Source organism: Aplidium turbinatum, chromosome 8 (assembly GCF_918807975.1).
Source record: "Aplidium turbinatum chromosome 8, kaAplTurb1.1, whole genome shotgun sequence".
In the NCBI taxonomy this organism is placed as follows: domain Eukaryota; kingdom Metazoa; phylum Chordata; class Ascidiacea; order Aplousobranchia; family Polyclinidae; genus Aplidium; species Aplidium turbinatum.
In genome coordinates this window covers 30,460,652-30,472,846 of record NC_137479.1, presented here as the reverse complement: position 1 = coordinate 30,472,846, position 12,195 = coordinate 30,460,652, and the positions used below count along the sequence as shown (strand labels likewise).

At 37.2% G+C, this 12,195-nt stretch overlaps 1 protein-coding gene across 1 annotated transcript in view; it reads right to left on the bottom strand.

Moving 5' to 3' along the window:
* LOC145776266 (NACHT, LRR and PYD domains-containing protein 3-like) overlaps window positions 1-12,195 on the bottom strand; it is a 102,642-nt gene that overhangs the window by 49,373 nt on the left and 41,074 nt on the right. Inside the window, exons 3-5 of the mRNA XM_082587668.1 lie at window positions 11,909-11,950; window positions 9,810-11,554; window positions 7,123-7,287 (exon numbers count right to left, since the gene is read on the bottom strand). Of these exons, the coding sequence (XP_082443794.1) occupies window positions 7,123-7,287; window positions 9,810-11,554; window positions 11,909-11,950 (1,952 nt within the window). The remainder of the gene's footprint in view (window positions 1-7,122; window positions 7,288-9,809; window positions 11,555-11,908; window positions 11,951-12,195) is intronic.

Here is a 12,195-nt window from a genome sequence, read left to right as displayed (position 1 = left end):
GAATGTAATCGAGTTGAAGAGTACAAAGCGTTGACCTAGTTGGAACGCCATGAGAGTAATAAAATCAAACGTTTGTACCTTGTAACCAAAAATGTTGCGTTTAACTAACGAAAGACCAGAACACATAGGCCGCTACCAAAACAGCAAAAAATACTAGATGAGGAAAACAACGCAAGATAACAACGAAGTGACATAAATAGTTCACTCGAAACAAGTTAAATCAACTTTAGGAAAAAAAGTTTTGAAACAATTGCCATTTTACGAGTTATAGGTAAGCGAGACTTTTACAAGACAAAATTGTCCATCAAAGAAAAAAGAAACTATAAAAAAAAGATAGTTCTCCAGAGTAGTCATACAAAAGTAAAGTAGAGTAGTACCGGTAGTGTAAAAGAAACCGTCATTTAAAAAAATTCTATTTAAAGCTGATATTATCAAGTAACCTACACCTAAAAGTTTATTCAAGACTATTGTGTTCTTTCTTTGAGCCATTCAATTATAAAATAGGAGTTTGCTGTGATGCTCGACTGCTCGTATACTTAACCAATGAATTATTGTATATAGCCGTCATAGGCGCCGACTTTTCAAAAAACCTTGGGGGGCAAGAAAGGTGATGACGTCATAACCATAGCGCTATTTTACTCAATTAAAATAGTCTTTGATTAAGCTTAGTGTCTTGTTTATGTTAACAAATAGGTCGCAAACCGAATTTATTAGAAGCGCTGCTTGAAAGGATTAGTTTTACGCACGCAGTACGCCTAGTCGTAAAAATTTTGATATTGTTAGCTCATAATTGGAACTGTTGGAAAACAAGCCGATTCATTTCCTTTTCGTGCGAGTTAACAACAACGATCAAGACAGTGAAGTTATCGAAATAAAACGCAAAAAATCATGATCTCAAGCAGAGTGGAAACCCGGTATCAGTTTTATTAACCTCGTTTCGCTAATTACTTACTTTCAAAGCGTTGACAACGGCGAAGTGTTTTCTCTTCTGTTTTTTATCGAAAGTCTTTATAGTCTTTTATTGAATACAGTAAGCTATACTCGAGTAAAGGTCGAGATGTTCACAAGTGATTTTCACCTCAAAAAGACAAGTTCAACTAACACGGGACAAGCTGTTGTCTCCAGCTCAGCAATTTTCAAAATGAACGCACTAAAAATCATTGTCGACGTAGATTACGAAGTGTGAAACGCGTCGGCCTAAGTAAAAGTTTTGAATACGTTTATTTGCAGTGATTCAAACTTAATTTTCAAATTCAATGATTTCTTGTCAATTCTAAACTTTATGCACTTGTTGAGCAATATGCAAAGCTCACGAGACAAAACAGAAAGAGGAGATCATTTTTTTATTTTTGCGTGTATAGGATATAATCGTTCTTATTATTACGTAACATTCCATGATCGTTAAAGTCGATGTCAAACCTTAGCGGCCGCATAAAACAATGATGTCAGGTTGGCTAGGTGATAATAGGGGTAAGAGACGTCGTTAATGCAAGCAATATCTGCGACCAAGACCATTAAACACCTTTTCTTTTATCGGTTTTCGATTTAATTCTCACACATTGCAAAGAAAACAATGCGTTCTGTTGAATCATAATTGTCTCACAGCGAGAAGACCTCGTTGAAAATAGCGCGTCTAATTTAGCTGGTTTACTTAATAGTGCAGTGAATAGTTACGTGACTATTCCAGCAGTACTCTACCATCTACTTTGAAATTTCCATACCGTATGAGATAGCCATGCGATCAGCTGCTGTTTTGCGGGCAAGAGCAACGTAGGCTTTTCTTGCTTTCGGCATTCTTTAAGTCCGTTTAAATTATCTAAATCTCTTTCGCGAAGTGTTTTATCTTTGAAACACCACTTGTCATCACCATTTTTGTAGCCCCTCAACCATAAATTTATGGGGGGCGCCGCCCCCCCGGAAGTCGGCGCGTATGATAGCCGTCTCAGCTATATGCCTCTACAAGGTTGTAATGCGAAAGTCAGTGACGTTCAATACATGGGTGGTGTACTATTTGTCAGTTTATGCACTACAGTGCAAAAATATGCAGAAACATGTATGTCACTGAATAGCTCTTCTCGTTTAACCCTTCAAAGATTAGTGGCACACATTATGTACCACAGAATAGACCTGTTTAAAATTAAATTCTTTCAAATTTTTTAGCTCTTTGCATTGATTTCCATGGGTTTGACTATGAGAAATCCGAAAATGACAACCATTTTGCATTCCAATTATCATCTAATGCCCTTCTAATGCCTTTCAGTTTTGGATGTTTTTCTGTTAGAGTAGACCCATTGATAAATTTTAAAAAAATGTGTATAAATTGCCTGAAATAAGGAAGATGCCTTTTCGTCACTGGTGGCTATAAGTGTTGTCTTAATTCCCTCAACTCTTCCTAAAATCATGAAAAACTTTCAGAAATTGATTTTACACTGGTGAGCTATCAGAAGAGCATTAGACGAAATTGTTTCCTGTTGAATATAGAGTTTCGCAGAATTAAGCAAACTAGTATATACACATGGCTGGATAACAATCAGTTGACACTCAACTTGAGTAAAACTAACTACATACTTTTTAACAATAAAAAGACTAAACCCTCCGATATGCAAATCAAATTAAATGGTACAATAATTAAGGAAGTTGACCACACGCTAGGGTGGCCAAAAAATATTGAATTTTTTTATTTTTGTTTGCACACCCTCTCATTTTAGGAGGATTCATGAAAAAATGACACTGTGAAAATTTGAAGTGAATCCGACAAGAGGAAGTGCTCTCCCACCGACCTCAAAGTTTGCTTTCTTTGGCATAATTCGTCAAAATTCCTTGAATATGTGACGTAATTCTTCTTTGACTTATCTGCATTGCAGTTGCAGCATTTTTGTTTTAACCATTGTTTTACTCTAAATTTATGATATAATAAGTGTTTCCACATGCAGAAAAACAGAAATAATACACAAAATAGATCACATTAACAAGCGTTTGGTATGAAATTAAATGCACTAAATTTTAGCTAAAACCGCATAAAAGTACGTTCACCAGTCACGATCGCAACGCTTCAGGTGACAACACATTGCCCAGAAATTGCAAGAGAAATGTTTGTAAAGAGTCAAGCCATTGGTTGACTTCATTGCACTTGTTGGAAGCAGCTTCCTGTGGTGCTCGACCACTTGATAGAGAAGCTGGAGCTGTTGTTCATTTTTTGTCAGGACTTCATTGAAGTCAGTAGCTAATTTGACTGCCCGCTCTGCACAATCATTGACGGCTTTGAGATGACGCCAAACTTTGCATGCTTCTTTATAATCATCACGATCACGCCATGTGTCGACAGAAGCAGTGACTCGAAAAGGTTAAGTGAACGCTGTGTTACAAACTGTGCCAGAGACGTTAAAACTTGACAATTTTGTTTGGGGCAACACGACGAACATCTTCGGGAAATGGATCTTTCTTAAGAGCATTAACGATTGCCTTCTTTTCAACATCTGTGTTATTATCACTGAATAAAGGCATTGCAGCAAGATCCTCACTGAAGTACCACAAGCGCAACCTCAACTTTTTTCTGCCACTTGAGAAATTGCATTGTCAACCTCTTTATAATCCTCTGTGAGCTGTAACATTGCTAGGTCATTTGTAGGGGCAGATATTGATGAAGGTGCTGCAAACCAAAAAGTGGCATAGATGGTAGTAGTTAATATTACTTCATCTGCAACTGTACTGCACGCAAGTGGCAGTGTAATCTTATTGACCTTCATCTCGTAGTAGAGACGGCAAAGAACCACACCCCATACAGGCAGCTGACATGGCCCTCAAGAGAGTCAACAAATGGACACCCACTCTGACTCTCTTGAGGGGCCATGTCAGCTGCCTGTATGGGGTGTGGTTCTTCATCACCTCTACTACGAGATGAAGATCAATCAGGTTACACTGCCACTTGCTTGCAGTACAGTTTTTGTGAGTGAAAGCTAATATCGCTACCACTGCAAAGACTCACGTTGTTACCAAACTAAAACGCATCCATCAAGAGCATATAGGAGAATCAAAGCACAAAGGGAGGCGAAATCCAGCTTCCCAGCTGACCTCAGAAGCTGACTTCACCCAGAGCTTGTGCATTATTTGATATTGCACATGCTAACTGGGAATGCCGCACAACAATACCAGAAGACTGCCAGTTTTTGATAGACCAATGTGGTGCATGACAGATACTGATGACAACAGAGGACCCAATGCATCGGCAAGCTGCTGCAAAGTATAGAAAGCGCAAAGATGATGAACAGAGACGCAACAGAAATCGCATTGATCTAGTACCATCAAGTGCTGCTGCTTTCTCATCTGAAAATGATCAGCAGATGATGAAGATTCTTCCAGTGACCCACTGTTTGCACCGTAAATCCAAATAACACCAAAACAAAAGAAAACCCAGTAGGAGCAGCCATTACCAAAACGCTGCATTATCGAATTCACTGTTTAATGCAGCAATGAACAGAACTATAACATCGTCAAGTCAAGATGTCGTCCAGCAACGATGATCGTCACTCCTGCTCTTGCTGCAGCTGGAATTGATATAAATGAATTGACAATGTCACATTCCTCTGTCATGAATGCTCGAAACGCCTCACATGAAAGCCTGGCAGCTGCAGTGCGGCAAAAATTTAAACCAACAGTTCCACTTGTCGCTCATTTTCATGGTAAACATTTGACTAATGCCAATGGCACAAAGTGCGACTTTTTGGCCATTGTAGTTTCTGGTATGCATGTTGAGATACTGCTTGGCATTCAGAAGCTGCTTGTTGGAACGGGATCACTAATGGGCCAAAAAGTAGTGGAATTCATACACGAGTTGTAGCAGAGCATTTAGCTGCACTTTGTTTTGACGCGACATCAAGCAATACGAGAATCCACACTGGAGCTATCCCTGTCGTGCAACAGGCATTTAATCAAAGGCTGCTATTTCTTGCATGCCATGATCTTAAAGTTGTCAATGATTGTGCAGAGCGGGCACTGGGCAGTCAAATTAGCTACTGACTTCAATGAAATCCTTACGGAAAATGAACAACAGCGCCAGGTCCTCTATCAGGTGGTCGAGCACCACAGAAGCTGCTTCCAACAAGTGCAAGTAAAAGCCAGCATGCCAACAGCTCCATTAAATAAAATCAGTGGCTTGACTCTTTACAAACATTTCTTTTGCTTTTTCTGGGCAATGTGTTGTCACCTGAAGCGTTGCGACCGTGACTGGTGAACGTACTTTTATGCGGTTTTCGCTAAAGTTTAGTGCATTTAATTTCATACCAAACGCTTGTTAATGTGATCTATTTTGTGCATTATTTCTGTTTTTCTGCATGTGGAAACACTTATTATATCATAAATTCAGAGTAAAACAATGGTTAACACAATGCTGCAACTGCAATGTAGAGATAAGTCAAAAAAGAATTACGTCACATATTCAAGGAATTATGACAAAGAAAGCAAACTTAGAGGTCGGTGGGAGAGCACTTCCTCTTGTCGGATTCACTTCAAATTTTCACAGTGTCATTTTTTCATGAATCCTCCTAAAATGAAAGGGTGTGCAAACAAAAATAAAAAATTTCAATTTTTTTTGGCCACCCTACCACACGCGCTATTTAGGAATTACAATAGATAACAAACTCAACTGGAATAAGGACATTGATAACCTCTCGAAAAAACTATCCTCTTCTTCAGGCGTACTGAGTAAAATTAGACAATTTATTTCTACGAAAGTTTTCATAAATGTTTATTATAGCATTGCACACTCTCACCTACAATATGGAATTATCAACTGGGGATGCGCACCCGCAAAATACTTGAATAGAATCCAAGTCATACAAAATAAGATAGTTAAAATCGTTACAGGAGCATTTGAAATGAAAACGAAATTACTGTCACTCTATCAAGATAATGGTATAGCCTACTAAATGTAAATTCCACTTATAAACTAGAAATAAGCAAATTTATGTTCAAATTTTATAATAACAAACTACCGGGAAATTCCAAAACTTTCTTTACACATATATCATTATACATTCGTATAACACCAGACGCTCAAGTTCCAATTCGCTTTATGCTCAACAGGCAAATAGCCAATTATTTCAAAAAAGTTTAAAATACATGGGATCAAGGTATGGGACAATTTACCCCAAAATATGGAGAGAAAAACATGAAAAAAGCTAACAACTAGTATGGCTACAAGTTGTTCAGTAAAGCTTGCAGAAAAACACTTTTTTAATAATCAAGAGCTATTGAAGCGACAAACCCTGAAGCAATAAACCCTGAGTTTATGTCCAATATTATTATTATTATTTTTTATTTCTTGCGTCCGTATTTGTTTTGTTGTTTTTTTCCTCTTCTTACTTCCTCCTTCTTTTCGTGTCAACTTGTTATTTAAAACTGAAATACTTGAATTCGTATAACTGCTTGAACGAGAGAGTGCAGACTCGACAAGCACCTACGCCTTTTTAGGGCTACGGTCTTTCGCACTTTCTCATTGGATGCACAGTTTGCACACTGTACGTTTTTTGTTTTATGTACGTTTTGCGTCCAAACAAAAATAAACGACCACCTTTACCGCCATAATCATGGCAACAGGTCAAAAATGGGAGATTTTGGCAAAAAAATAGACAATGGTAGTCAATTTGTTAAAATGCTTAGGGCTCTTGAGGCAAGGTATTCCATCATCTGAGAGCAAAAAGGTTGTCATTTTCGGATTTCTCATAATTAAAATCATGGGAATCAATGCAAAAGGCTAAAAAAAATTGAAAGTATTTAATATGAACAAGTCTAACCTGTGGTACATATGTGTGCCACTGGTCCGGGTTTAAATATTGTTTTTTTTTCATATGTTTTGTTTTAAATAGCAGTACGCAGTACAGTCTAGCAGTTGTCTTTAGCTTAAAAGTACAAAACATGAAAAGATTGCAAAAAGTTTCAGCAACACAATGGAACAAAAATTTACTTCTTCTGCTTTTTAGTATTTTTTTAAAATATACGGCATGTTTCTAGCAAATTTTAGCCACAAGTACAGTTTAAAAATTATTTTGTCTAGTTTTTTTTTTAACTTACACCATCTTGCTTCTCAAGTTAATTTCAACTTCCTGTCTAAATTTTAAAACTCACAGGTTTCTGAAGACATAAAATCTTCTTTGAAATCGTAGTCAATGCATAGCTACTTAGTTGACATCTACTCAGATCCAACTTCTTGATGTTGGCGATGGCATCGGCCAGTAATGTAGCTACTTCTACGTCATTGATTACATTGCCACTGAGATCAAGCTTTTCTATCTGCAAATAAATTTGAATAATAAATATAAAGACAATGAAAACCAAAACATCAAATAATTGATCAATCTACACTTGGCACCTAATTCAAATATTAAAAATGTCAAAAAAACAACTAGTATGGTCATCTAAATTAAACAAAATAGTTTTAGCTTGCTGTAGCAGTAAATTTTCCAAGAATATGACGCACAACCACACTTTCAATTTTGTTGCACTTTCTGAGTTTTTAAATTCTTATGTGCTGTATTCGCGCTTCCGTTTCATAACAATTGCTTATATTTCAATAAAAAACAAATTTTTTCACTAAAAAAATGTATTCGAAAACAAACGAATAACTATAACTAAAGCCTTATTCTGTTTCAAAAAATCTCGAAATACATTTATTTTTAAAGTTCTTCAAGCTGTAAACTAACATTCGCCCACCTGTACTTCAATTTGTACGATAAATGGTATTAATACCACAAAAAGTGCTCAATTCCCACGGATCAATGCCAAGCGCAACTCTAAGCAGAGCTGCAAACGGACAATGAGATGGAGCTTCAATTGTACACCACAGTGACTGCAGGCGTAAAACTAAAACAAATAGACAAAGCTGAACAACACCACAACATTTAACATCGTCATCTGTTAACTCGGTCACTCTATAAACGTTCTCCATCCACAGTTCTCGATTCCTCACAACCTCCTTCAGCTTTTCCATGCCCATCCCATGTCATTCGTCACAGAATCGAGCCGCTAGTTTTGGGACAACCCTTTCCTCTTCCTCCGCTGACCAAACCAAGCATGACGTCTTTTTCCAGTGATGTGCTTTTCATTGTGTGGCCAAAATATGAAAGCTTCTGTTTGACTATTCGAGCTTCTAGGGATATGTCCGGTTTAATTTGGTTGTTGTTTTTGCTGTCCAAAGAACTCGCAGAAGCCTTCTCCAACACCATAATTCAAAATCATCAATCCTGTTTCCGTCTGTTTTGTTCATTGATAACATTATAACAAAATGAACAAAAATAAGGTAAAGCAAACTTTTTCGACTATGCATATACCTGCAGTCCTTTTCAAGCCTTTAAAAAAAAATTACATGTAAATAGTAGAGAAACATATAGGAAACAACAAAATATGATCAAATCTAAGCATTGAGAAACTGCTCATCCTGCTCACATACGAAATGATTCACAACGAGTCGAGTATTTGGTAGATGAAAAATTAAGTTCAGAGAAGAAGTGTCGAAGCAGATTGCACAAGATGGACGGAAGCACAACACGTGACAATTTAATCAAAGACGGTTAAGAAACAGGAGGCTCTGCTGGCAAACAACTGTCTGTTAATCCCTGAGTTGGAAGATTTGATAATAATTAGTGCCTTGTAAATCTTGGTGTCGAACTTGCAAAAACAATTACGAATTTTGAAAGACTCCAAAGAGAGTTTATTATTTGAACACGAATACAGGTTCGAATATGATTTTTAACATCATTCTTTTTACTAAAATTATCCATAACCAGATGTTCTCCCACTCTTGTGGCTAAATGTTGCGTGGTCATACCAATGTTTGTCCGAGCAAGTGAACTGATACACGACGTTCGAACACAGGCAAAAAAAGTTTTGTTCAGCTGTAAATGATAGTTTTGTTTTTTTAGACTTTTTTAAGTTTTGATAGTTCAGTTTTGTTCAGCTGGAAATGATAACCAGCTTTAAATGTTGAAGTCTTTTCAGATTGTTCGTAATCGTTTGACAGATGTCGACACCAAGATTCACGAGGCACTAGTTAATAAATCCTCTGACCCAGGGCTCAACAGGCAATTGTTTTCCGCGGAGCCTCTTATCTTTTAACTGTCTTTGATTACGAGTCTCCTACAAGTCAGCAGTTGTGAACTGAGCAAGCGACAACTGAGCAAGTGACAACTAAGCTAGCAACATTTGAGCAAGTGGCTGAAGTTGGTAAATGATAAAACTGAGCAAGTAACAATTCAGCAAGCCATAACTTGGCATGTCACATGTCAGCAAAATCAGTTTGACAAGCGATGACCAAACAAGTCTGACAAGAGCTTGTAAATCTCATTTGCTGACTTGGCAGTAGTTGTAATGTAATTGCTGAGTTGAAGCACTTGTTGAGTTGTCGCATGTCGAGTGGTCCGACGACCTTTGATTACATTGTCTCGTGTTGTGTTTCCGTCTACCTTGCTCAATCTGTTTCCACAATTTTCTTCTCAACTTAATTTTTCCTCTATCACTTGACCCGTTGCGCTGCGTAATCATTTAGTACGTGAGCAAGATAAGTTGTTCTCACTGCTTAGATTAGATGATATTTTTTGTTATACTGTATGTTTTTCTAGTATTTCTCATACATGTAAAATTATATTCTTTTAAAGATTTGAAAATGACAATGCGCATAATCGAAAACGTTGCTATTTCAATTTATTTTTGTTTGTTACAATGTTAAACGTTGTGGTGTTGCTCAGCTTTGTCTGTTTACCTTTATTTCAGTTACGAGTTTTCAACTATAACTGAACATTGCGTTAGACGTTACTTACCATGTTTGGCAGATTGGCCAATCCTTTCAACAACCTCTGGAAGCTGTCTTGAACAAAATTGAGACCACTGGCCATATCAGTTGCTAGTGATAAGGACTTATTCACTCTTTTCATCACATAAATTAAGCTGGACACATCCGTTGGAAGTATCGATCCTTCAAGTTGTATAAAAGAAGGAAAATGTTCAGCTGCAGCTGCATCCAACTGTGGATCACCTGCTTCCTGGATCCATGAGCAAAGTTGTATTAGTAGAGATATGTCAGAATCTGAAGCTACTTTCTTTATTAAGTTCACAACCAAGTCGTAAAGTTTCTTCTTTTTAACATCCAAATCCTTCACTTTTCGAGAAGATAAAATTGATGACATTCTCTTCCTTGTAGCAGGATGACAAAGTCCAAACATAAACTTACTCACAACCTCCCACAATGGCTTGGCGAGATCATCAATATCAAGATCAAAGTTATCCACTGGCAATAGAAACATAGCATTTATAGCAGCAAACAATTCCTGCCAAATTAAATGGCTGAAACTGCTTCGTTTGTCTCCATCCAAAATAGAAAAGTTAATATTTTCCTCTGCAACAGTGTGAAGAAATGCTTGGAATACATTCTTACTTATGTCAGCATTATCAATATCAACCTCGTCAAAAATGATCTTCCGGTGTAAAAAACCATTCCATGCAAGGTCAGCAAGTTTCCAGACTTCGTTTGCATTTTCACGAACATGATCAGTTCTAAGAAAATGATGAAGCGCCTGCACAAATATGTCAGTCAATGATCGAACAGTTGCTTGGCTGTGTTTGTTTTCTGCCATGGAAAGAACGCCAAAAATAATAATGCATTTTACAGGAACATATAATGAAGACGAAACATCAGGATGATCAAGCAAAAACTCTTCTATCGCCTTGAAGTCTTTACAAATTTGTTTTCCTAATTCATATTGAGCTGTTTGGTTTAGGCCAAGAATATCAATCGCAAAGTGTGGCCGACAACTTTGATGTAATTCAAAAAACTGTCTTGGTCGTGAAGTTACAAGTTTTTTGGCCAAAGGAAAAATTTCTCCAGAAAAGATTTTCCTGATGAACACATCAGGTTTACAGGATGTTTGAAGAGTGTCTCGGTCGTTTCTTTCTGACAATCCATTAGTGTTTGCTTCATCCAAACCGTCAAATATGAACACCACGTTTTGATTGGTTTGAAGTTCATCGATCCATGAACTCGATATTTGATCAAATTTAGAACCAACTTTCAAGTCGCACCCAGTAACAAGAAAGCGAAACAGTGTTGATTTACTTGAAAAGTCAACTTGGCGGAATGGAATGACAAAGATGCATTCAGTGTTTGGAAGAACGTTTTGTTTCAAAATGAGCTTAATCAATCTTTTAGCAAGCGTGGTTTTACCAATTCCTGCTTGACCAATCAAGGCCACTATGTTACCATAGCGACGAACGTGATCGGCACGAGCTTCTTCATTGTTTGTTGTGCAATTGGCTTCATCAATAGCAAATTGTGAGGCTCGGTCAAATATATCTTCAAGTGAAATGTCTCCTTGACAAGGTCTCATAAACATTTCCTCAAAATCCTCTCTTCTGTTATAATGACCTTCATCATCAAGGTCAGGAAAAGACCATTCAACTCCTTCTTTCAATTCCAATCGTTCAAACCTGATGGCAAGCTTCAGTATTATTGGACGTGTGATTTCTCCAGAAATTTGTTTTGCTCGTGTTGACAGGATTTGCTTTAAGTCTGTAAAAACAACAATTAATATTATGACTATTGTTAGATTACTTCTGCAAGTAAACTTGTTTTAACAATGTTTAATGTAGGAGACGTGGCGTGTAACAACCCGCTCATACGCAGCTGTAATCAAGACAGCGACATCCCGAGCACTGTAGTGGTGGGGATGACCTGACAACGAGGCCTATATTCTCGCGTAGTAGTTCACCGCAGTAGAAAAGAATGAATTGTCACCATCAGAACGTAAAAAAGAGGCTGACTGGTATGACATCAAAATTAAGCCATGAACAAAACGAAACGCTTCAGAACAACAACTCAACTAGGAAGCAAACTTAAGACTACAATACAAAAAATAAATTTTACCTTCAATTAAGGATGTTACGGCTTCAGGATTATTGTGTTGACCTGAAATACATATTTACTTTAGTTTCCAGTAAAGCCATAAAAGTTCCAGGTGACAAGTTTTAGCTTCAAGTTACTGCTGTTTGTAGTAGGCTAATATGGTGGCAGTTGCTGTAAACAATTACCTTGAATTAAAGGTATAATGGTTTCAGAATTATTGCGCTGACCTACAATACCTAACCCTATGTATTTCCGTTTCTAGCAAAGGCAATTAAACTTAAATTTTCAGGTGATAATTCATAGCTTCT